The 26,282-nt window shown below is 44.6% G+C and overlaps 1 protein-coding gene across 1 annotated transcript in view; it reads right to left on the bottom strand.

Annotated features, from left to right (window-relative positions):
* Positions 1-26,282, bottom strand: part of BAZ1B (bromodomain adjacent to zinc finger domain 1B) — a 44,325-nt gene that overhangs the window by 11,634 nt on the left and 6,409 nt on the right. Inside the window, exons 2-13 of the mRNA XM_069033626.1 lie at positions 25,830-25,946; positions 23,474-23,618; positions 22,480-22,678; positions 18,539-18,660; positions 17,545-17,742; positions 14,698-16,393; positions 13,211-13,349; positions 12,602-12,732; positions 11,170-11,281; positions 4,600-4,698; positions 4,006-4,183; positions 3,374-3,559 (exon numbers count right to left, since the gene is read on the bottom strand). Of these exons, the coding sequence (XP_068889727.1) occupies positions 3,374-3,559; positions 4,006-4,183; positions 4,600-4,698; positions 11,170-11,281; positions 12,602-12,732; positions 13,211-13,349; positions 14,698-16,393; positions 17,545-17,742; positions 18,539-18,660; positions 22,480-22,678; positions 23,474-23,618; positions 25,830-25,946 (3,322 nt within the window). The remainder of the gene's footprint in view (positions 1-3,373; positions 3,560-4,005; positions 4,184-4,599; positions 4,699-11,169; positions 11,282-12,601; positions 12,733-13,210; positions 13,350-14,697; positions 16,394-17,544; positions 17,743-18,538; positions 18,661-22,479; positions 22,679-23,473; positions 23,619-25,829; positions 25,947-26,282) is intronic.

Here is a 26,282-nt window from a genome sequence, read left to right as displayed (position 1 = left end):
AAAGTTATCCACAGCAATATCCCACTCCAATGGTAATCCTGTGCTCTGCAACGAGGCGACAGCTCAGACATAACAGGGACATAATAGGACTCAAGTTAATGTTCTCCTACCCCAGGAGAATGAAAAAACAAACAGTGAAGTGTCAGATGGGAAAATCTAAACTCTGCAGCTGACAGCAATTTGGGAGCCAAACAAAACCCGGGAGTTTTGCAGAGTTGCACATTCTCCTCTGACTGAATTTGAGGAAGCACAGCATACATTAGATGCTTGGAAAAACACACAAACTGTTTTGAAATGCCAACATCCCTGCTGTTGTTGCTGGTGTGGATCCTGGAGAACCACTGGAGACAAACAGAAAGCTGCCCAGCCTACTGTGGAGGTTACACAGCTCTGTGTTATTTTTTTGCAGAACATTGTTGAGGTGCTTCACATACTGTGCAATTGATTTTCCAAGGAACTGTTCCATGGGTTTTGCTGTTAACATACCGGATAACTGCTGGGCCAAGATAAATCTGCAAAAGCTGTTGGCAAGTTTTGCTGAGATATTTCTCCCCAAGTCTGTGGAATTTAACAGATTTCTAGCCTTGTTTCCCAAGCATCAGGAGACTGTGGCATTTGAGCATCACCAGTACCGAGGGAGTTCCAGCTGCCAACAAGGCAAAATAGGAGACTGGAAGAAGTTACTTAAATCCCCTCCTGATTGGATAGGAGCAATCTAGCAGGGGAAAACAAAACAACCCCCAAAATAAAAGAAGTCCTCTGTCACATGTCAACATCAGAGTAACGGAAAACACCTTCTTTGATGAAGGTGGACAAGCCTCTGGATAGAAAGGCTCTCATCTGGCAACCTGAGCTGAAATCCCTCGGAACAGCTGAAACTGGAATTGCTTGGTTTTGAAGCCACTCTTTGAGGGATTGCCTGCAGGTGCAGACTGACTCTGCCCTTGCATACACTGCTGAACTCAGGTCACAGGGGCAATAATCTACCTGTAACCCACCCATGTTCTTCACTCTGCTCAGACTGTTGTGATGCAATGTCACACTGCGAAGAGGTCACGTATTCCCTGTCCTGCTCTGGGACAGTCCAGCATGCTACTGCCATTGGAAATGGGAATGTTTGCATCAACAGAGGCACCAGCCTGATTTTCAGGAGCAGCCACAAGCCAGGTCTCACTGCAATCCTTTGCCACTCAGCAGTGTGAGCTCCAGCAATGCAGCTGAGCCAGCAGGAACCCTTAGTACAGACAATTATGTCAGCAAAGGGGTGCCTGTTAAGCCATAACTTGTTTCTCACAGGGAAAATGAGAAATACCCATACCACAGGGCTGCAATTCTTCCTCTATAGTCTGGACGTACATTGACTGTGTTTTTCCAGTGCAGCTATGCTGCATTTTACCTGCTATGTGGTCACAGTGCAGTGCTCAAAAGGTTTCATAATTCTTGGCCTATGCAAGAGATCCTTCTTCAGAACAGTCTGCCTGGCAGTCTGGGATTTTCATCAGATAACTGTATCTGAAAGCTAGGCTGCTCTTTCAAGGTTATCTGTAAAGGTTTTCTGCTTTGGCAAAAAGAAATCTTATTCCAGATAAACTGAGGGGAAAAAAGAATTGCCAAACCAAACAAACCAACGAACAACCCCAAAAAAGTTGAACATTGCTTGTACTACCACAAAGGTCTAGAAAAGTCTGAATAAGATAAAGTAAGCACCACACTACATAAATAAATGCTCCAGAGACATTGGCATGACACTAAAGCCAGTGATCAGAGGGGGGGAGACCTGCACAATCTCACACTGGGACTGTGTTGTAGTAAATCTGATGCTACCCTGAGTGCGCCCTACAGGTACAGCCCTCATGGTTACAGGTGTAAGGCAGATAGGAGTAAGGCACAATACAGCGCTGCTGTAGAAACAGGAAGTGTGCTGGTCCAGGCCCTTTCTGCCTCAGACCTCACAGAGTTTTTACAGCACTCCATTCTGCTGAGAGCTTTCAGGATACAGCCTCCTCCCATTGCCCTTGCACTTAGAAGATTCAAATTTAGCAAAGTTTAAATACTTCAGGAGAACTGAGGAATGTGAAAATTTCTACTGCCTACCCAAATTATCCTGCTAACACAGCAACGGCACAGCCTAGCAAAGACCTGATTTTCAAACGAGGGTTCAGCATGTACTGAGATAAGCTTTAAAAAAAAACCCCACAGACTCACACCAAAAAAATTACCCCCAGCATCAGTCATAGAATCCCAGAATGATTTGTGTTGGAAGGGACTTTAAAGATCATCTTGTTCCAACCCCCTGCCATAGACAAGGATACTTACCACTAGATTAGGTTGCTCCAAGCCCCATCCAACCTGGCCTGGAACACTTCCAAGGATGCAGGGGCAGCCACAGCTTCTCTGGGCAACCTGTACCAGGGCCTCACTGCTCTTACAGGGAAGAATTTCTTCCCAATATCCACTCTAACCCCACTCTATCAGTGTGAAGTCATTCCCCCTTGTCCTGTCATTATGTGGTCTTGTACATTAGTCTCTCTCCACCCTTCTTGTCCACCTACTCTTTCAGGTAAACACCTGATATTTCTTTTTTTTAAGCCGGGGCTTTCAAGTACTTCTGCTGATCCAATTCTGGTATTGTTGCTTCTGCTGAAGTCAGTGATCAGTCAGGGCAGAGCTGAGGGCAGTGGGAAGTCTTCTCATGGGGCATTCATGTCCTATTCAACTTAGTGCACAGAAACTACCCCTGAACACAAGTACCTCTGTTAGGGTGAAACACTGGTGCAGCAGAACTGCCTGCAGCACCCTTCCCAATCCTCTGCAGCCCTTCTCCATCCCTTTGACTAGGAGGGATACGTATTTAGACCCACAATACCACTTTTCTTCTGGAGGCACACGCAGCTTGTTTGCCTAGACATCTCTCAAGTGCCCCCACACATACAACAACTTGCATCTCCCTCTGCCTAATGTGGTATTTACCTGAATCTCACTCCCTTGCAGTCACCAGAACCTCAACATGTCTCTCCTTCTCTTTGTGGACCAAAGCACCATCAGTCCTCTCTGACAGATATGACTCTTGTTAAGTTCTGTGAAAACGCTCCATAATGTACTTTTATTTAACAGGAACTGTATGGAGGGAACTTGACCCATTTCCTATTCACAGAGAGAAAATTAAGTAACTCCTCACTATGATTTTTATTTTCCCTATACATTTACTCCTCAAAATAAACAGGAAACAGCTGGCCCCATAAACATCAAACCCACTCAACTATAAATCTGAAATGGGAGGAAGCTGCTCAAGATTTAGTACCCATGAAATGTACTGCTACTGCTGAAAGAGTTCTACTGCAAGACCGAAACAGAGCCCTGAGGTGAACAATACCTTGGCTTCTTCTGCCATTTTCTTGTCTTCATCTATCTCCTCAGCCTTGGCCATGTAATCCTCTCCTTGGTGTTTCCTTCTCTTCTGCTTGGGGGCCATGAAACCTTGCAGAAACTTCTTAACAACACCAGCCTGGAGCGCAATCACACACTCTCCAAAATCCTTTAGGCTCTCCAGCGAGTACACCTGTTGGGAAGAGCATACGACCCTGTAACAGCTGGATATTACTCTCTCTGCTGCTTGAAGTGGGCTTGCAAATGGACACTTGTGATATCTAATGCAGTGTGGTTACCTGCCACACTTGGTTATGGAATGAGCCTATTGCTGCTGCCTCAACAAGACATGCTGGCTTTGATATAGAAGACAAAAATCAGCTATGGAGTTCTGCTCCATAAAGAAGCCTGTCATGAGAATATGGAAACAGGACAATTGAACAGGACACTCAGCTCCAACATTATGACCCACCTACACCTCAAGCCATCAGCTGTGTAATCTTGAAATAATTGTTTAAAGGACAAATGAGAAAACTGATCTCCTGCTCCTCTTGTCTGAGGAGAACAAAAGACTGAAGACCTTCCACAGAAATTATCATCTCACACTTGTTCTGTTCAGTACTTTGCCTGTTCACTCACTTTTGCTTCATATTCTGGTGTCACATCAACATATCCCAGGCCTCCCTTCTGCAGCCGCGTTGCAACCTCAATCAGATCACTCCGGAGATAGTTCAGCAGCTCCTGGCTGCCATCACAAGATTTGAGGCCCAAGTTCTGTTTCCGAGCCAAATGGATGGAATGTGTGATGTCCTGATACCTGGAAAATCAAACCAACCTTTGAGTACAGGCAGAGCACTGCCCTGGAAGCTGGGCAGGCTCTGGGACAATGGTCTCCACCAGGAGCTATGAGCTCCACCAGTGCAGAACGTTCTTTGAAAGACACATGAAGGCACGTGGCAGTTCTGGCTCAGAGCAATTGGCACTGCCTTTGTTCCTAGTTTCAAGGAGCAATTTGAAGACTGACAGAACCTCCTCACCATTCAGAGTGTTATTTATCAAGAACCTGCCCAAGAAAAACCAGCAATTACTCAACCTCAATGTCTTCCCCTATTCAGCACAGAAACAATCAAAGCCCAGCCTGGGATGCTGCCCCAGGAATGGCAAGGATTTCTGTGCTGAGGACATGCTCTGACTCAGAGAAGGCACATGCAGAAAAACAAAGAGCAGGCTCACTTTTTCTCCAAGCGCTCCTTGAGCTGGCTCTCCCTTACTCCTTGGGGGTGCAGGCAATCCAGCAGCTCATCCAAATCCTTCTGACTGTCACAGAGAAACCTGAAAGATAGAAAAATGTACCAAGATCACCTAAGGTATCTCTGTGAGGATACAATTTCTTCTTCTAAATAGTTCCCAAGGATCAGTAGGCAGGGATAAGAGGTAACCTATATCCTGACCCCATGGAGCACAGAGAAACACTTCCAGGAATGCTGGTAGAAGAATTCTGACTCAGGTTGGCCTCGTTTCAAGGTTCCCAAATGTAGCCAATTCCAGGGTAAGAAAAACAGAATCAAAATAAACACGGAACTGGTTTACAGATGTAATTTTCCCATTAAATTTATTAAAATGTTGGCATTTGAATTTAGTTGTCTACCCCAGTGATTCCATTCACTACTCTGCAGTTCATTTAAGTCATCTGAATATTGCGTTAAGATGTACTAGAAAAGACTAACACACTACGCACTGAGAGCATGGCAATTTAATCATACTTTCTTTCATTAACTGGAAGTCCCCAGATTAAAAAGGGGATGTCCTGGCTGATCCCACAACTGCTGCTGCTGTGTGCCTGTGCAGGCTCTGTCTCTTCAAGTGCACAAGCCCTGCTCTCTAAGTTTGCCCAAACTTGAAAGCTCAAGTGCAGAATCTGAAAACCATACTCATTAACTTGAAACCTTCCTGCTCAGGAGTCCTTGAGGACAGCTATGGCCATCAGGAGTTAGTCCAATCTAAAAAGGGAATACTTTTGCAGAGTTCTCTAAATCAGGTATTCTCTCTGCAGTTCCAGAGTACAATCACGTTTGCATGCTGGGTTGTACATTTAAATGAGTTTTAAGACAGCCTGAAATTCTGTGCCTTCCTTCTTTTCTTTCCAACTCTATTTCAGGAAGCCATGGAGCCTCCTCACCTGATGGGGATGGGGATTTAACCTGAGCTTCAGAGGTCGTTTACAGAAAATATTACTAATTCCCTATCTTCTATAAAAGGATTGCTCATTCAAAGAGGGAAGACAGGAGATAGGAGAATCAACCTTATATGGAAACAACTGCAAAAGACCACTCTGTGATCCTTACCAGAAGATTCCAGATCTAATCTTTCTTCTTGGGCACATGCTCAGATGAGCCAAGCAACAACTAGAGAAAGATACTGTTGTGGCTCCTCTTGAATACCCGTCTCCACAATGCTTATTTTTCTGGCAGAAATACTTACTAAATACCATATCTGAAAATATTTCATAATTCTAGTATGGTTCTACTACTAGGACAATGGCCTCACAATTTGCATTCAGCTAGGAAATTCATTACTCTAATAAAACATAGGATTGACTGTTCAACAACAGAAGGAAAATGTTTTTTCGCCAGTCGCCTTCTTCAGTACATCTGACCCTGAGGAGCATCCTCACTCTGCACTGAGATCAAAACCTTGGGGCACCACTACTCTCTGCACCCCTCCCTGTGGAACAGGACACAGCAGCTTCAGATATCCTTCACCCACTAGAATCTGTCACCACCTGGGAATGGCATAAATCACACTCCAAACCACCTGCCCTACAGATACCCAGCACAGGAGTATTTCCCAGACACCTTGAGATGTGTTGCCTAGGTTGTGATGAAACAACATCAGACACTGTTGGTGATACACCATGGAATCCAGCTAGAAAAATGTCCAAGATGACCATGCCTGAGCCTTCCCTGCTTTCTCCCATGGAGACAAATCAAAGGGGGGAACTCACTGCACTGTTTCATCACACTGTAAAAAGGAAAGGGCACTGGAAACAGTCATCATGTAGCTACTACATACTCCAGTATTTTGGTGGGAAGACAACACAGGATGCTGGGCAGCTGCAGAAAGCAGCTCCCACCCTTTGAAGAAAGCCAGAGTTCAGCCCTGGCACAACTTTGTTCCTGCTGAAAAGGACACAGGACAGAGAAGGAAGAACATCTGCAATAGGTACTTAAGTCTTCCCAATTCACCCTGAGAGTAAGGACTGGGATTTCTGGGAGAGGGAACTGATCTACTTAAGCCTGAACTCAAAGCCTGATCTGCAAAATACAAACACATCAGAGATATCATGTTAGTTTGATTAGTGACCCCTTGCTGCTCCGTTGCAGCCACAGCTCCTGCTTCCCAAACTAGCTCTAGGCACTCCCTACCTGTAGGAACTACCTGCACCTCCAACTGGAGCTCAACCACCTCCAGGCTGGGAGCATGGACATGGTAAGACAGGGCTGGCATTTTAAATGGGGAAGGCAAAAGTGAGTCTTACAGAGTGCGATGGTAAGACAGCTGGTGCCCTTCATGTGGCCTGACACAGCTTAATCACACAGTCCAGAGGGAGATGGGAAAGATCCCTCTGGGAAAATCAAGACCAGGTAGGGGTCTTCAAAGTGATCTACAAGGGGGAAATCCTGACTGGTGTAAGGGCATCCTGCATTCCTGAAGAACAGCTTAGATTCTCTCCTGACATATCTGGCAGCACAAGCCAACAGACTGCTCAGCAACCAGAATAGAAGGGACAAATGGCACAAGCATCAAGTCAAAAGGAGCTCCCAGTATTCACTCAGGCTGAATACTCCTACCTGTTCTCAGGCTACAGGCTGCAAGGGACAGAGAAAGATCTAAAACCTGGACTAAGGAATGACGAAATTAAGAGGACAACATCTAGAGGAGCCCAGGACCAGTACCTGCTCTGAAGGGTTGGTGGAAACAAGGGAACTCCATCTGTAGAGTATAGGCACGAGAATGGAGTCTGTCAGCACCCACTCATGGTTAACTCAAATTGTCTGCTGAGGGGACCCGCCATATCATGCTGAATTCCTAATAGATGAAGAACAATGGCAGTTACTCTGCAGAGATGCCACTGTGTCCAAAATTCAACTCCTTTCTGACCAGGATGAGCAAGAAGTCTCCTGCATGCTAATATCCTGCCAAGGCTGTGATTCCCCTATGGTTCTTGCAGGAAAGACCAAGCAATACACAGCGCACAAGCACTACAGTATGACTTCTTCAGAGCCCATGTGCCCAGAACAAGGAGACTTTTAATAAGGATCAACATCTGTGCAAGTGGAGTGCAAGGTGAAGAGAGGAGTGATCCATCTGTTTGGAGAAGACAGAAATAACCAAGTGTTTATGATTCTGCACTTTTAGGACAGAACACTGGACCCTCTTCTTTCTGGGGACAAAGTACTGAAAGCAGAACCACTTCCTTGAGATATTGTTTGTGTAACTCTTGATAGAAGAATAAATCTATTTCTCCCTTTATCGGTGCCCTACCAGCTCCCATCCTCAAGAGAAAAATGGGCAGGACTGTGAAATACAACTATTCAGAGTTAATTTGGTTTTTAATTGCAACGTCTCATCACTCTAAAGCATAAAAAGGTAAAGCTAAAGATGCTCTATGTGCACTGTGAGGCTACTCAATCCCACATCCCCACAGACAAACAGCAGGACTTCAAGCAGAACACAAAGAAATGAAACTTCCTATGCACGTGCCAAAATTATGAGTTACAGCTGGACAAGTCCTTGTATCTAAACAACGGGACATACAGATATCCAAGGACTTCAGTGTGGTCTCGGGGCTCCCCAGGGTGTCCAAGGACAATGTGCAAAAAGCAGCCAAAGAGGAGCCTCTTCCATAACCATTTATGCTCAGAGCAGTCCTTGAGATCAATGGCAATGGCCCCAAAGGAAAACACAGGAATAGCAATATGGATTTCCTCAGAGGGAAGTTCTAGTTCCTGGCTATCCTCTGAAATAACAGCTCCCAGCCTGTCACTTGGCTTTCTGTGGAAGCTTACATGTAGATGGTGGCAGCTGTCAGACAGGTACTTAGCAAACAAACTCTAAGCAGTACCAGACCCTTAAGGAAAAGCCTTTCAGCTGAGACCTTATTGCTTAGCTGCAGGCATGGCTTTGGGTGCTCTGTCAGTCAGCGAGAGGCAGCCAGCACAGCACTCAAATAGAAGGGGTTACATGTCCAGAGAAGCTTCCTCTGTGCCCCTGCTCCAGGCCCATGCCTGGCTCAGATCCACCTGCACTGCTGCCCCTGCCTGGCAGAACAGTGCACACAGGCATGAGACCCTCATGAAAAAACAGCAAGTGCTGTGACTGTCAGCACTTAGAAGTCCTTCCTAGCAGGGACGAGAAAGGACAGACATTAAGGACACTGTGGCATAACAGCCAGGCCAAAACCCAACCTGCCCCACCCCCCTCAGCTCAGTGTCTGATGTCCAAGTGGCCAAAAGGCAGAGCAGGTATGCAGTGACAGTTCATCAACCTACCCCTTCAGACTGCAGCATCTGCTGGTTTGAGGACTCCTCCATGTGCCAGGACAATTACCTTTGCGCTTCCTACTCCTCATTGAGCTCCTGTCTCAGCAATTTGTCCACTAGTGCTTCAAACAGGTGCAACTCACAGATCCACAGCAGTTGGTAGCAGCCAGTTGTATACCTCAGCTGCAGCACTTTACTTCAAAACAGCCATTTGCCAGTTTTATTTCCTGATCCCTCTTTTCTCTATCAAAGAAAACTTCTTTACAAGATTTCCCCAGTTCCCTCTAGCATTGCTCTCCATGTCCCTGCTGAATATACAAATCTGGAGTATTTCTGTAATTTATTTAGATTTCTCAGCCAATTATTCTCTCATGCAAAGAGCTTCCCTCTTCTCCTAAGGCAGACACTGTAACAATAGATTCTGTGAAGAAGGATTGTTCCCCAAGGGGAAAAGAAAATTGTTTTGCCCTTAGTCTGTATTTCACTTTATCATTCTTTTTATATCTTTCACTTAGATTCACCACAGGTTTTAAGCAGGCTTTCTTACTTTTAACAGCTTCCTTATCCTGATGTGAACCACACTCAGAATGTTTTGTTATTGCTGCTACAGTTTTGTTTCCAAGTTCCTCAACCCTTTTGTTTTTTCCAAAGGTAAGAGGCAGCACTTGCTCTGACCATTTAGTATGGAAACTCTAAGGTAAATCCCTTTGAAAGCGTTTTGGGCTTCTGGATGCCACTGTAAGCTTTTTTTAAAAGCAGCTTCTTAATTTTTTTTGTTGCTTTCTTTTATAAAAGGAGAATAGCATCCATTATGGTCACTCCATACAAAGCAGCTCTTCTGACAGAATATAATTCAGCACTGAGTACATCCAGGACCTGGTTCTAAGAGCTGCTCCTCCCAGGCTGTGACTGGTTACACCATACAGCACTCTTGCCTCTGTCACCACACCGATCTTCCTCAGAATGTTGTTGGGAGTTGCCAACCTGACTGAGCAGATCAAATACTGTGCTTTTTCAAGTTCAGCCTGAAGTCACAAGCTGAAGGAATTCTGTGTTAATTAACTCATCCAATTTGGCTCTATGCTGCCCTCAGTGTTAGCAATATGTACTCTAAATTTAAGGTACTGTTTTCCTTATGGAATTGGTCCTTCTCCTGGAACACACCTTGCCATCTCTGCTCAATGAAGATCAGGTGTTAGAGGAGGCAGTTAGGAAGAGCAGAGGACTTCCCTGTGGATCACACTGTCCCTGTGGATCACACTCCCTGTGCAGCACCCATTCCCTAGGAAAGCCCAATTGCCTGAATTTTGGCCACGTGGCAAGATGTGCCAAGGCCCAAACTAGTAACAGGGTGGGGATTTGTCATGGGAGGATGGGGAAGTGAAGGAAAGCACAGGAACTCTGTGATCTCCTATGACCTGCTGCCGTGACAAAGAAGCGGCAGAGCAATACCAAGAGTCAGCCTCAATGCTGATGGCTCAGATAAATCAAGACACCCACAATTCAATTTCAGCCTCTTTTACAGTTCCTGGTGCGGGAGCAGGTACACATTTAGTAAAGTAGTTCTGACTGGCAACTATTCTTTGGAGATGAGTTCAACTCTATCTATCAAAGACCAAGCAATCCCCCTCTGTGCGTCAGCAGTGGAACTCTGGGGGACAGGCACTGCTAAAACAGGAGCTGCAGGAGCATGTATTTTGTGACAGTTATCCTCAGGGTTATCTAAAAAATACACAGTGCTCCACAGCAGCTAACAGGTAAAGCTTAGCCAGGGTTTTCTAGCATGGGGACACTGCTGAGCATTCCTTACCACACATTCAACACAGGAGAATTTCTTTAAGGACACTGGTAGGGCCAGTTACTGGAGCAAGTTACAATCAAACATGCTCAAGGGTAGATTTGATTCACTTAAAGACACTGCTTGGAATTGGGAAGCATTAAAGGGATAACAGGTTGTCAACATGGAAGAATAAAATATTTAAAAAGCAATACATTAAAGAAGGATCTTAACAGCTTAATTTATAGTGGCTTTGTATGATTGATTAGGTTGAAAGATGGTTCCACTGGCTCTTGGACTGGCTGCCCTGTTAGCAGGGCAGTAATAATATCAGCAACAGAGGCCTGGTGAGCTGCTGAACCAACCCAACTGCTCAGCACTGAAAGAGAAACAGGTTTGTAGCAGGGTTTAGCAAAAGAAATCTGTCTAGATTCCTTGACCTCTACACTTGAAGTACTTTGCAGCCATGAAAGTGCGTGTTACCATAAGTTCTGGCCCTGCTTGGGAGTGGTGGTCTCAGCAGGCAGGTCTGTGGTGGGCATGGAGCGGGGCAGCTTGTTCCCTCGGCCGTCACTGCCTGTGCTCTTCCGCTTCTCTGCAAAAGAAATGCACAAGGCTCAGGTAGATTTCTGAGCAGCATTCCTACTATTCCAAATAGATAAAACTAGTTTCACTTTTTAGCTGTATACTGACAAAGCACTTTGAGAACCAAAGGAGGTGTAAGCAGCCTGAGTTTTTATTTCTGAGCATCACAGACATGAGATGAACACTCTGACATGAATTTAAGCCTCTGCTCATTTACGCCTTTGACTGTTAAGTTTCCAAACGAACAGGCTGAAATCCTGCCCATTGGCTGGGGCAGCAGCTGAGAGATGAAAACAGCTGGAAGCAAGGAACACAGCTGGTTCAGTATTTGAAAGAGTTCACATAAGAAAATATACCCATGGAGGAGCTTGGAATGATGCACCTCCAGCTCAATCAGTCACCAAGACACAGTTGGCTGTAAAGTTACACCTGGATGAAGGATCTCACTGTAGATTGCCCTGTTCCATTCCTCTACCAGTCTGTCCCTTGTCTAAGACGATCCTACCAGGTGAGGGCTTGGATCTAACTCCATAAGCTCTCCCATGCAGGATTGCTGCAGATGGACTCAGTGCCAGAATATGACGTTCCAAAAGAAAGAAATGATCACAATTGAAACTCAGCTGAGTCAGATTATTGCAGGGTCTTCTGTCCCAAGAATTACTTCCACACAGAACTGTTAAGTTTCCCTCTGTACAGATGGATTTTTGTGCATGTCCAAGCTTGCAAGGCTCCAGGACCCAGGCTCCACGTCAGCCAGGCAAAATCACAGAGGAAGCACTACAAGTTCAGCAAGTCCCTTGCACCTCACCTGCACATTCAGCAAAGGTGAAGAGCAGGCTGAGAGGAAGTGCAAGAGGGATGTTTGCCAAAACAACCTCAATCAGCAAAGCTGTGCATATCTAACAGACTGCCCTGCTTGTTACTATTCCACAGGCTGATCTGGGAGTCTTGGCACCAGTGGAATATCAGCACTGTGATGGACATCCACACTCTGCAGCACAACAGGCTAATTGTGCAAGGGTCTGGCACGCTGCAACTCAGCAGGGTCAGGGTGAACCAGAGGGATGATATCAACTGACAACAACCTCACTACTTCTAGGAGAGACTATATCCCACAGTCCTTAGGTGGAACACTACAGGCAAGTCTCCAGACCTGTAGCAGCAGAAGGGAAGTATCACCAGCACCTCCTGTGTGCAGGCTTCTAGAGTTAAAAGAAGGCTTAAATCAGAGTATCCCCATGAGGACACTCGGACTAGACAGTTCTTTCACACTCATGACTCCATTTGAACAATCAGACAGAGCAGAGGAAATACACTCAAGAGACCATACCTCCAGGGCTGCAGTCCTTCTTCGAATCTTCCTTTTTCTGGTGGGGAGGGGTAAATCTGTAGTCTATACTGTCATGTACCCAGCCTTTCTCAATAAACAAGCCAGGAACCTCATCTGAAAACAGCCAGTACCTGTAAGAAATGTGCATTAATAGGTATCTGTCTCCTTTTCTGGCTAGTTACACACACATACACACACACTTTTATTTGCACTGAGGGGAGAAGCTTCTGTGTGCTCGACTCACTAAAAGCTGAATGCATGCATATCTTTATATTAGCACAGCTGAGAAAGAGGAAAAGCTTTGCTTAGAATCCATTCCAAGAGCATTCCTGTGCAACAAACATGAAAAAATAAAGAAAAAATGCTAATGAGGTTCCTGAGCACCCAATGCCAGCACCTGAACCTCCACTGGTCCTGACCTCCATGGGAAGGCCTCAAAAAGCCGGGCATGTAACCAGCCACTACACTCCATATACACAAACACTTTCCCCTTCTCTCTCCTCCGCAATTCCATGCGCCCTCCCTATAAATCCCTTCCTGGGGGATCATATCTGACACAGTGCCTCTCTCAGGGCAGAGGTGAAAGCCCATGGTCATTTCCTTTCCCACCTGTTATGATTCCTATCAGTGCCAATTGGGGTCCTGCGCATCACCAGCTTGGCTTTGGCAATTCCATCCTGGAAAGTCTTCTCAGCAGCAGCTTTATGCCTCCGAATTCTTTCTTCCTCTGCTTCTTTCTCCATCCTTACTGTTGGAATCAGCACAGAGTAGCATTAGCTTTCCTTTATTGCATCCAGATATCAATATTGTCTTTTATTTTACTAGACCACGGGAGTAAAAAAAAAAAATAGTTTTATCAGGGATTTTAGTTAACATTCTTTACAACCTTACACTCTTCAGTTTACCTTCTGCCCACCATTCTTAAAAAAAAAAATATATATATATATATATATATATATATAAAAAGAATGAAGAACTCAAGGTGTAAGGATGAAGAGGGCTGAAGAAATCCTGGATAAAAATCGTCATATCACAGAATCATGGAATGGTTTGGGGTGGAAGAGACCTTAAAGATCACCTTGTTCCAACCCTACTGCCATGGTCAGGGATGTCTTCCACTAGACCAGGTTGCTCCAAGCCCTGTCCAACCCGGCCAACACTTCCAGGGATGGGGCAGCCACAGGTTCTCTGGGCAACCTGTGCCAGGCCAGGCTGGACAGGGCTTGGAGCAACCTGGTCTAGTGGAAGGTGTCCTTGTCCATGAAGGGGGGGTTGGAACACAATCAACTTTAAGGTCCCTTCCAACCCAAACCATTCAGTGATTCTTGGTCCCCCAGAAGAGATACTCCCACATTCCAGCTAAGGTGCAAAAGCCAGGCTTCACAAGGGATGCTTATCCCTCACTTGTTTCAGAAGGGAAATAACAACCTAGATGAGCTACACCGTCTACTTCTGTCTGCCCAGTACCCACATTTACAACCAATAAACCCCCTAAACTGTAATTCTGAAGCGTTCTCTCTTTACATCCATACTCCTCAAACAGCACTACTTAAAGTCTGGTGTTGCAATTCATGATTTAGAGAGGTTTGAGTGAACAGTTTATATTTATACAGCTCCATAACTAATTCTTTAAAGCAAGAAACAGTAAACTGAGATTTATCGCCCACATCTTGGTCTGGGAGAAGGGCTGCTGGCAACAACCCGACCATGGGCACAGCAGCAGAGCCAGCAGCAGCAGTAGGAACTGCTTTTAGGCAGGAAATATCTCCTCTGTACCCAAGAACTAGATAATGTTTGGACATAAGAAATTCTTGGTTGTTTTCTGTACCAAAACAGATACTGTGTTGTCCAACCTCTGCCTGCCATAGTTAGAAAGGTACTGAACAAAAGACACCCACAGAAACTAGAAGCAGGTATTCTTTTTTCTTAAATGTACTAATTTTAAGCTGCCATAGGAACCGCAGCACTTGAGTTATAAATCTCCAGTGAGCAAATCCCTTAAAACCAGAAAATGCTCCTGAAAACAGGCTGTCACTTCTGCCATGAAGTTATTCCACAACACACAAACACTCTACTCACCAGGTAATTTTTCTTACCTCTCATTTGTATTTCTTGTTGCTCCCTCTCTTTCTTGGCTTGGATGGCAAGAAGGCGCCTGCTCTTCACAGCACTGATCATATCATCAGCTTCGATTTCCACCCGGTGCTCTATTTTCATCATCTCGTGCTTTTTCTTTTCATTTCTTCCCATCATATGCTCTTCTTTCCCGTTTTCCTTGATCTTGGCCACCATTTCTTTTCGCTTCTGTTTCTCTGCCCTCTTCTTGTCGTTCTCCTCCTTCAGGACAGCCAGGCGCTCTTTCCACAGCTCAGCTGAGGCCTGCTGCTTGGCCTCTACGTGGTCCTGCACCGAGTACGTCATTAGGATCCGGTGACACAGTGCTCCAAGGATCTGCAATTTCTCTTCAGGAGTCAGCTCAAAGAATTCCGATGTCTCCAGTTTCTCCAAAAACTCATCCTGTACCTCATTATCCTCAAAAGCTGCTGAATCCTTACTTTCATCTACATTATCAGAGACCTCACTTTCCTCTTGCACATCTGACTTGCGCAGGCACAGGCGAACCAACTCAGAAGCGGAATGCAGAGTAAGTGGGATTTCAGAAAGTTTCATTCCCAGCTCAGCATAATCCTCAGCAATTTCATCCTGCAGTAGGGTCTGCAAGAGAATGACCAGTACTCTGTTCAAGTACAGGAAGCCTCCCTTTTCTGCACAAAGGGCTTCCATTAGGGACACTGCTGTGATGGGATACTGAGCATCTGGCATCAATAACCCTGAGTAACAGCTCAGGAACTCCACCACCATGGCCACATCCCCAAAAAGTGTGTTAGGAAGTCCCTCTGGAGTATCAACCAGTTTAAAAGTAGGCAATGTCTTCCCTTTCAGATCTTGGTCCTCAAATCTCCTCTGTTTTTCCAGTTTTTCCTTCATCTCCTTCTCCTTCCGCTCCTTGGCTCTTTCCTTCAGTTTCTCCTTCAGCTTTTCCCTTTTCTTCTTCATGTACTCCTTCCGCTGTTCCTCAGTCATGGTGGCCCATCTCTTCCTGTGCTCCAGGAGCTCATAGCGTTTCTGTACCAACCCCCGCAAATCCTCGGGGAGACGGGCACGGTCCTCACTGGAGAGCAGCCGAGCTGTTTTGGAGATGATGCAGGAAAGAGCACTTTTTTTGTCTTCCCGGTCTTTGTTTTCTTTGTAATAGGCAATGAGATGGAGCGCTGCAGGAGGCAGGTGTTTCTGGGGTTTCCTGGAAGATCCAGGGGTGCCTCCAGAATTCCTGGGAGCCCTGGACACCTTAGTGGTACCTTTAGCCATGTCCAGCAGCGTCATTTGTTTCATTTTCATCTTCGGGGTCTTCAAGCCTTTCCTGGGAGACTTTGCCTTCCCTGATGACTTCTGCCCATTCAGAACCCTTTTGCCTCTTTGCTTTTTGTCCAAGGATTTGTTGTTGCCCTTTCCTAGTCGGCTCCTCTTTGGAATGTGAAAGTTAGAACCAAGTTTAGCAGGTGACACAATTTTCATCACCTCTTCCAGCTCCTCTTTGGGACATTTTGAGTTCTTAGAGTTTTTCACCTTCAGCGGAGAGCCAATTATAGATTTTTCCAAATGCACATGGCACCACAGGGTTGGACTCAGTGGCTGTCCCAGGGAAGGTCCATCCGCTTTGGATTTCTTAGGAAGCTTTCTGTCAGGTGACCGAGAGCTCTTCCTCTTGGTTGAGGGGTTGAGAGCCATATACTAAAATTAAAGAAAGAATGATTTTGTATTACTATTGAAAGGTAAATAAAGGTTATCTAGCTCTCTTTCCATCAATTATTTTTGCCCATGTTTTAATGTTTTTTCTAATGAAATTGCTCATTGCATTAAGGGTAATAGGCTTCTGCAATCATAATCAGAGTCAGAGAATGGCCTGGGTTGAAAGGCACCATAAAGACCATCTTGTTCCAGCCTCTGCCATGGGCAGGGACACCTTTCACTCTAGACCAGGTTGCTCCAAGCCCTGTCCAACCTGGCCTTGGACACTTCCAGAGATGGGGCAGCAACAGCTTCTCTGTGCAACCTGTGCCAGAGCTCCACCACCCTCACAGGGAAGAATTTTTTCTCAATATTCAACTTAAACCTACTCTGTGTGAGTTTGAAGTCATTCCCCCTTGTCCTGAACAAATATTTATCTTCTAGTTTTAGAAGAACACTTGACAGAGTCCATGAAAAAATGAGCTTACTAAATGAATAAAATAGTGCTTTCTACACCAAAAGATGTATTTTAAAACACCGTATCTCACAGTACACCATTTAGTTGGTTAATATTATATTTGGCTGGTTAGCACAAAAGGCTGGAAGAACCCATTCCTGCTGCGTACGTATTCAATACTAAATCTGTAGTATCTGGCATCACTCAATGCAGCCCTGTACACAAACCAGGCCTCATAAAGTCACATGCATCCAGCTCTTGTGCCCAATACCTGACATTACCACATAAGGACTGTGGCTCTCCCATTTCTGTTACACCAGGAAATCATATCTTTACTTGTAGACAAGCAATGCAAACTACTGGAAAAACTAAAAGGCAGTTGCATCTCGAATTTTCAGAGCAGACCACTGTTTCAGACGTTCAAGCCATGTCACCTCTCAAAAGGTCAACCTTCAGAAGAGTAGGTTTTCCTGTTCTGCTTCCCTCTGGACTTAACAGATATGTGGAAGTGGCACTTGGGGACACAGTTTAGTGGTGGCCTTGGTGGTGCTGGGTAACAGTTAGGCTTGATGATCTTTGGGGGCTTTTCCAACCCTAATGATTTTGTGGTTCTAAAACCCAACCAGCACTCTGAGGTCTCCGCCAAGACCCAAGGAACGGGTGAGAAAGCAAACCAGGTACTTTTAGGAATTCTTACCTTATGTGGGTCAAGCAAGAAGTCACTGAATTTACTGGGGAGAGAGTATTTCTTCACTAACTCATCCTCCACAACCCATGGGGCATTCTCACACGTGCCAGCACGTAGCGCATTGTGACGGATGAAGTACCTCAGGATCTCCTTGTTGGGAGGACGCTCTGTACGAACTAAGCTATCTGCTGGAACGTTGCTGATGATCTTGGAGATAACAGACACACTGTTAATGATTAACTTCTACCCACATATAAATACAGATCATATGGCTAAAAGGAACCAGGATCATTGTACTTCTTCATGTCCAAAAACTCTAAGCTCATTCAAAGCTCTCTTGGAAAGACCCAAACCAAACAGAACTTGCAGAACTGAGACACACCGAGATTGGCAGGAGAATCAGACAGTCAAAACAGTAAAAGCCATGGGTTTATCATGCAGATTTTTTGCCAAAACCCACTGTTTTATCTCTGACCTTCCTCCAGCTTGTGCTTGCTACTGACTTTAAAGCTTTTACATATTCGTGCTTGATTTTTTTCCTGAGACCAGAGGAGCAGCTCTGCACATGGTACTCACTGAGGTCAGCACCGCCTCATGTGTCAAATTAGCGAAGAGCAGACAAAAAGTATAGAGCAGTGCTGCAGCTACCCAGAGCTTCCCAAAGCACTGCCACCTCCAACTCAGAGCAGCTTGGTTAGGACAAGAGCAACAACTGCCACTCATGATTTCACTGGTCTCATTAACTGCATGACCAGAGGCGAGGCACTTAACAGCAACCACACTAAAGATCTGTGACTCAGTGTGTATGGTACCAAGTGTTTCCATGCACAAAACCTAATTACAGATAGAAACAGCCAGGCTGCTCAGCCTCAGACAACTATCCCACATCCAGTGCCATGACTCCAGCAAGAAAGTACTACATTGTGCTGTATAATCACCAACAGTGATTAATTAAACTTCCACATTCATGTTGTAAGAGAAAGAACTCAAGCAGACAACTTACCTTATCTTCATTTTTCAGTTTGACATCATATTTGTGTGGCAGGAATTTAGGTGGAACCCACTTCCTTTCTTCCTTCTTCAATGAAGCGGGAAGCTTCCGAGGAGACCTACGTGCTCGATCATCTGAAAAAGGAAGGCAAGACACTGTCTTATTGTTAGAGTAAAAAAAAATAATAAAAAGGTTCAAAAATCCAGACCACCACTGGACTGGGCATCCTACTTCTTGCTATCTGCACAGTGTTTGGTTAAACTAGAACATTAGGAAAATAACCCAAACTGGGTTTTAGAAATAGCTGGAAGATACAGGCTGGAAATGGAGGCCCTGACCAGCTCTGAACTAAGGAGGTAACATCTGTCTTCAGGGAGTACAAAGGACCATCTTCATTTAAACTCATCTCTCTGCAGACAGTAAGCTGCAACCACCTGTGCAAAGGTAGAAAATATCTGTAAGATTTATGAAGGGGAGACAGGTTCCATAAACCAACCAGTAAACCTGCTTAGGGAACTCCTGCCAACAGCCCAGGCTGCCTCTGCCATGCCTTCTTTGAAATAATTCCATGTCAGGAATCACTGACTCAATTTTGTCTTAAGAAGAAAGCAATCTCCAAATGTTTTATGTTTGTGGCTACCATAGAATCATGGAATAGTTTGAGTTGGAAGGGACCTTAAAGCTCATCTCACTCCACCTCCCTTCACTAGACCAGAGACACCTTCCACTAGACTAGTGCACTCCAAGCCCTGTCCAACCTGGCCTTAACACTTCCAGGGACGGGGCAGCCACAGCTACTCTGGGCAACCTGTGCCAGAGCCTCACCACTCTCCCAGGGAAGAATTTCTTCCTAGGATTCAAAGAAAACAATAAAGCGAGGATGAGGGATTAGAGTAATTACCTACTAAATATACAGAGAATACAAGTAGATGTTTTTAGCGGGGGGGGGGAGGGGGGGAGGCAGTCCCGGGTGCAGGAGAGCCAGACGGACTCACGACACGAACACCAATACGATTTGAGCATCATGCTTCAGTTTTATTGTTTACTTACACCAAGTTATACTTTGCCAAGTTCACACCCCATTCCCACGAGAAAGCCTCTATGCAGCGGGGGAGCTGACCAGTGTATACCTTTTCCCAAGGCTGTTCAAGGCTGCTGGCTAGAAGGTGCCTTGCAAGCCTATCTTCAGCCTGAGGCCCCGTCAGGGGTACTTCTGCAACAGCCCTGGGATGCCCAATCTCTCCTGGGATATCCTATGCCCCCGCTCCACAAGGAATTCCTCTATAGATGTTAAACCTAAACAAAACTTAAATATATAGATCTCAGCATCACATAATAGAGCACTGAAGCTTCAGCACCCTTATAGCTAACATGGTATAAACCCAAGACCTCTTCTTTTGTGATTTACTTTCTAGATTCCACAAACAGGGATGACTATATGGAATTCCACCAAACACCACGTGGATATTTGGGTGAGGAAGAAGAAATTACTATCCATTCCATCCTAAAGTTAATTTTAAAAAGCCAACTCAATTTGTTGGTGCCTTGTATTGTAATAAAACATACGTTTATCCCTGGAAGCGTTCAAAGCCAGGCAGATGGAACTCCTAGGAAAATGGTCTACTGAAAGGTGTCCCTGTCCATGGCAGGGGGTTGGAATGAGAGGGTCTTTAAGGCCCCTTCCAACACAGTTGATTCTGCATTTCTAAAGCATCTATATTGTGTTGTCTCCTGAATTGACTTTATTTCAGATTTTCCAGAGCAGTACTGGTTTGAAGTCCAGCTCAAGCTACAGAACCTGCCTTCAGTTCACCATCAATTTTCAGGACAATCTAGCCTTTCCTCTTGCTCCTGCAGATTATCCAGAGTTCATTCCCTAAGCAACTAAAAATATAAAGTCACTTTGGACTGCACAAATGATGCAACAAAGCTAGTATAAAGCCTTTTTTTTAGCTTCTGAAGGAGAGTAGACTCCTAAGCAGAGACTGCTTTCTCTGCCCCATTTCTCCTCCAACAAAACCAGCAAGTTTGACACAAGTTTTAACAGAACTGCCAAGGTTTGCTCTGCCCCCTCGTGTGCGCACAGGCACACACCGCTCTTACATCACAGTTATACAGAGCTTGTTACTGCTTTCAGTTACTCACTCTAGTGTAGTGACTTCAACCCACATCACGTGGCCACATGTGAACATTATTAGAGAGAAGTCCAGGTCAGTGCGACTGGGAACCCCCAGCCTCTGTGGATGCAAGTCAGCAAGCCAGCATTTCCTACTCCTGTAGTCTGCTGTGTAACTCTAAGAAATGCTATGTAACTATATTAACGCACTCTGGAATAATTTGTTTCAATGGTGTTACTGTGAGCCTATGTTCTCTTATAACCCAGAATATAAAAGCATTAGCAATAAAATATAGTTTCAGTAACAGCATATGTATAAGAGTTAAAAGAATGAGTGTTTACTGCTTAGGTTATGACTCTGCCAGCATCTTGAGCTGGAAAATGTTGAGGCTCATCTTTTCCAGAAAGAGCAGAACAGTCCCAGCTTACAGAGCTGACTACACACAGGCCAGAACCAACTGAGTCAGAGACTGAACCAGGAGCAGGAACCCTCATTCCCACAGTATCCAATCATGGAGTGCTGCACTGGCAATGCCCACAGCTGCTGGAATACCGCACACCAATGCACAAAGGATCGTGGTAAATCTTTTTCAAACGCCCAGATCTAAAACTGCTGCTGTAGATTTGGTCACTGAGCATTTTTAAGTAAAAGGTACTTCCCACGCCTCTTATGCAGCATCTTGAGATAACCACCACTCAATAAAAAATACATGTATAAATAAATAAAGCATCATTAGCCCCTCTCCAAGCACAACCACTGCTTCAAACGATGTGTATAAGGCCAGATTGTTTCTGAACCACCTTTCTTTTGCTTCCCGATTATATAGAGCACTGCAATGAAATCAGAACAGCTCATAACTTTTCCCAGTACCCATTAGAAAGAGCTGAATTATTAAGCCCAGTACTAGACCTTATTAGAACCTCTTTTCTACTCCTGACTTTGCTGTTTGCTTGCTGGGCTATTTTCCAAGTTTCCTCTTCCCCACATCAGAGGAGATTACACACACTTTCCCAAATGCTGGAGTCACTATTTACAAATGCCAACAGTTTATTCATTTATGAGACTTCAAAATAAAGCTCTCCAGGTTAGAACTATATCGTGGGATTGGGGTTGGTTTGCTTGAAAACACTTTTTGTAATCTGTTTTAAAGAATCTTATAATTCCATTTTAAGAAGTTGCACAGGACAAGCTTATAGTGTTTGGTGTTTTTTTTTTTTCTTTCAACAACATCTTCTCAGAGTCAAGAAAAGCCTTGGACACCACTACTTAGCTCTGCAGCAAGGAGGAACATGTGAAAGGGGAACAAGGTTTCAAATGATGCTTTATTTTGAACTCTTACCAAAAAAAATTATTTTGTCTAGACATATGAAAACTGGAAAGAGAATAAACTAAAAATGAAAATAACCCTCTTATTTTTTATAACTACTGGGGACAAAGAGAATTAGAGCTTGTCTCTGACTCCAAAAAACACACTTTAGCATTAGGGAGGTTTCCTCTGAGGATGAACATTGCAGCAGAACTTTGTAATTCTGAATGAACCTTTGCTGTTCCCCTCTTTTTTTAAAATACACTTGTTACACTTTAGAAGTTTACAGATTTCATGCACTGCTTTTGGTATTACACCTTAGAATGACAGCACATCTTCTGCTTTAGAACAGGCAAGAACAGCTGAAAGCCAACAGTAGTGATGCCCCAAAAATTCACCACTAACAAGGACAACTTCTGGATTTTTACCACACAAGACTGTTTAAACATTCACAGCCCAGCCCCAACATGCACATAAACTCCAATACTCACTGCCAGGTGCTACCTACTGCCAAGCTGCTCACTACTTACTCATACTGTCCCTCCTGTTGTCATCCTCCTTCAGCATAGCTTCCTTCTGGTTGTCCTGGGCTGCCTGGCTAGAGTTCTCCTTGTCACTGGACGGAGAATCGCAGGCTTCGTCAGATTTCTTTTCCGAGGCCTCTTCGTCAGCTTTCTCCAGGGGATGTATTTTCACAACTTTTACAGGCAACATTTTCTCCTTACCAACCTGCATGGAAATATTGGTGAAGACTGAGCCTGAACAAGACAGGTGAGCTAATGGGCTTAAGGGAAAAATACGAGCTAAGATGACCTCAAAGCAAAACTCCCAACCACAGGGTTTTCCAATGCTGCTTCCTCAGCCTAAGGACACAGTATGCGCATAAGGTGCAAGTGTGTTCGCAGCAACCCCAGTTTAGAGACTATGCCCTAAACATTGCTCACACACAACACTAAAAAAAAAAAAAAGTTTGAGTTTTCATCAACATTCCCAGTTTTGGAGGGAATTTTCAAATCAGAGCCTTCTTAGATATTTTTAGGCTTTGACTTCAAGCTCCATTTGTTTCAGACTACTGCTCCTTCTGGCAATGTGTCAGGTGAAAAGATTATGACAGATGATAATTTTTAATTTCTTTGAATTTAATTATGTATTTATATATACACAGACCATCACATATTTAAGCAGCATAACAATTTTATCTATTTCCCATGCACACACATAGATCAGTCATTTTTCTCTTGGTAATATTCCAGGATCCTGGAATGGCTTGAGTTGGAAGGTCCTTAAAAGATAATCCAGTTCCAAATCCCTGCCATGGACAGGGACACCTTCCACTAGAAGTATGGCTTACAGAACCATTTTCCATCCAAAAGCAGGTGTTATCATTGGGATTCTATAGAGAATAAATTTTCACACCCTTCTAATAACTTGAGTGGTCAACATATTCTTCCCATCTCCTGCCTTTAGCTATCTGGAATTAGCCCTGTGCAGAAGCATAGGATAAAATGGAAAACATATCCTTACCTCAAAGTCACACTCTTCTCCCACTGCAAATTTGGTCATGATCTCCAACCAAGCTGCATCCACCAACTTTTCCAATGACACAGTGTTGTGGTGGACTATTTCCAGGACCAGTTTCTCATACCAGATAGGGAACTCCTCCTTTAAGCTGAGCAAGCACGGAAATTTTCATTATTCAGGGAATAAAAGCCCAAATGCAAAGTAGCCTCCCATTTCCCAGTTCCAGGAATTCCTGTTAACAGCCAGGACAATGTTTGAGGCAGATGCCCCATTAGCATGGAAACATCCAAGGGCTTTTTGCTCCCCTCCCTTCCCCCAGCACTCCCCCAGGTGTTAGCTGGCATGAAAATCCCAGTTGTCCTGGTCCTTCCCAGAAGGAATACTGTAAACACTCAGGAAGAGCAGCACTGAGTGTGAACACTTTCATGATGGTTATTACTGCTTCTCTATTAGATATTAAATATAGATCAAGATGATGCAATTATCCAGAGGCTTGTTCCTTTAAAATGTTTGTTTCCAATAACACCATGATTCTGATGAAGATTAAGCATTTCCTTCTCTCCCCAACAAGACTGCCAGCACAGTAAAGACAGGGGCAGGTTTACACAATTGAATTATCTTGCCAGAGAAAAATATCATATGTGTTTCACGACATCACGATCTTCAAACTTTTTTCATTCCAAGAAGAGAAAGGACTGTGACGAAATTACTTCCCTTCTTTCCCTTCTAAAAGCTGATGTCAGGTAGATGACAGGGGTACTAAGAAATATGTTGCATAAAGCCTCCTAGCTAAAAAGTGAAGTCCGTTTCAAGTTACCGTAAGGAGGAAAAAAATACTCCATTTTTCCAAAGCACTTTTGGTTTCCCAGATTCCTGGATCCGTGGCTGAGAACCCTCAGCTACATGTGCTGTGTTACAACGGCCATAAGCAAATGTATTCCTTTAGCAACCTGTCTAAATGAACTTTTTTATCCAGCTTAGTGTCAGGTACTAAAGCAGACAAACTGCCTGGGAAGCTTTTCATCCTCTTTCAAAGAGACAAGACCAAAATCTCATTGCACAGAATCTTTCCCTGCTCTCCCCCTGCCTGCCCCCCAGTTCAGAGAGACTATAGCTAAATTTGTTATTGAGCAATCTCCCGTTTCTATTTCCTTGACATTTCTTAAGGTTTCCAGAAGTGGTCAATCAATCCAACATGGATAACCAAAAGAAAGTAGCACTAGACCACTGGGTTTTGACTCAGGATTGTAAGTTTATGGAGCTGGCTCTGCACTGCCCTCTCAAACAAGAGCACCGGGGAGCAAAGCCTGAAGTCAGTAGTGTGTCACCCCTCAAAGAAATTAGGACTATTAGCAAATGGGTTTCTTATTTGTTGACTTTAAGGTCGGGACTAATCACAAATGATGGTGAATTTCTCCTTAGGAGAAGGCTGTGAACTCTTTGCCAATGAAGGGGAGAGGGAGAGGGAGAGGGAGAGGGAGAGGGAGAGGGAGAGGGAGAGGGAGAGGGAGAGGGAGAGGGAGAGGGAGAGGGAGAGGGAGAGGGAGAGGGAGAGGGAGAGGGAGAGGGAGAGGGAGAGGGAGAGGAGCAGCAGAAAGTTCCACCTCTTAGGTGGTACTGCTGACACTCTCTGCAGTTTAAATCCAGGGGAAAAAAAAGTCACAGAAGTCCAAGTCATCAGTTGACAGAATGGAGAAATACGTCACTTGGTTGGCATAATTCCTGCAACTTGGTAATCACACGGTAAATTATATGTGTTGGTTGAGACAAGGAATTGCACTTTTACAGAAAATGCACTTCTACAACAAGGGCCATGCTGATCTCATCCAAGGATTCCTGTGGGCTAGAGGAGGTGGTCAGGGCCACAGCAGCCCAGAGGAATACAATCTGCACAGAGCAAGGACTCTTGTTGTTTCAAGTAAAGCAGATTCTCCAAAATCTCACTACAGCTTTTTTTTATTTAGTGCAATAACTCTAAAGCAGATCTGGAGAAAATAATTACAGGTGTGGACCTGGCTGATCTCAAACACTTCAACAGACTATTTTTACTTTACATTGTTCAAGATTTGTTATTTTCCCCTCTGAAATATTCCCATTACTCAAGGGGCCTTAAAATATGCCAAGTGCCATATGCTGAACTATTTTGGTTCAAGTAATACCAAGATATAGCACTAAATAAGTAAATTACCCAACTGCATTAGTGATGGCATAAAATTTGGACTCAATTTCAACTCCAGAATCCCCAGATCTCCTTACAGCTCCTTACCTCACCTCACAAACTAGCCACACACATTCCCAAGCCCACTCTTATGCCAACACCTAAAAACAGGCACAAACCCATGTCTCCACTGGTACTTACAGCTCAGCAACCTCCTGCTCCTCCTCCCAAGCCTCTTTGTGTGTCAGCTGGCTGCTTCCTGTGCTCTTGCATGTCCAGATCCGCTCGCTGTATCGCTCTAAACGTGCTTCGTACTCTCTGTAAGAGTGGCAGCTCAGGAAAACAGGATTTATGCAGTGGAGAGCACAACCACCATAGCACAAAACCGTAATATTTAATTAAACTCTTATGACTGGAGTGTACAAAGGCTAAGGAGAGCTTTAGTACAGTCTGACCCTATGACTACCATGAGGATGCTGTGCTAAATCCAGTGCACCGGTGCTTTCTAAGGCCAAAATGCCTGTCCTGCTCATCCTGGCACAGAAGGTTCCACACCACCAGTAGCTCAGCTGCACTGCACAAGGGGAACACAGATGGCTGAAGGTTTCACGGCATTGCTAACTCACTTTTCAGCTTTTCCAGTCTGATACACTG

This window comes from Aphelocoma coerulescens, chromosome 19 (genome assembly GCF_041296385.1).
Source record: "Aphelocoma coerulescens isolate FSJ_1873_10779 chromosome 19, UR_Acoe_1.0, whole genome shotgun sequence".
In the NCBI taxonomy this organism is placed as follows: domain Eukaryota; kingdom Metazoa; phylum Chordata; class Aves; order Passeriformes; family Corvidae; genus Aphelocoma; species Aphelocoma coerulescens.
The sequence above is the reverse complement of the archived record's forward strand: the minus strand, read 5'-3'. Positions and strand labels throughout refer to the sequence as shown.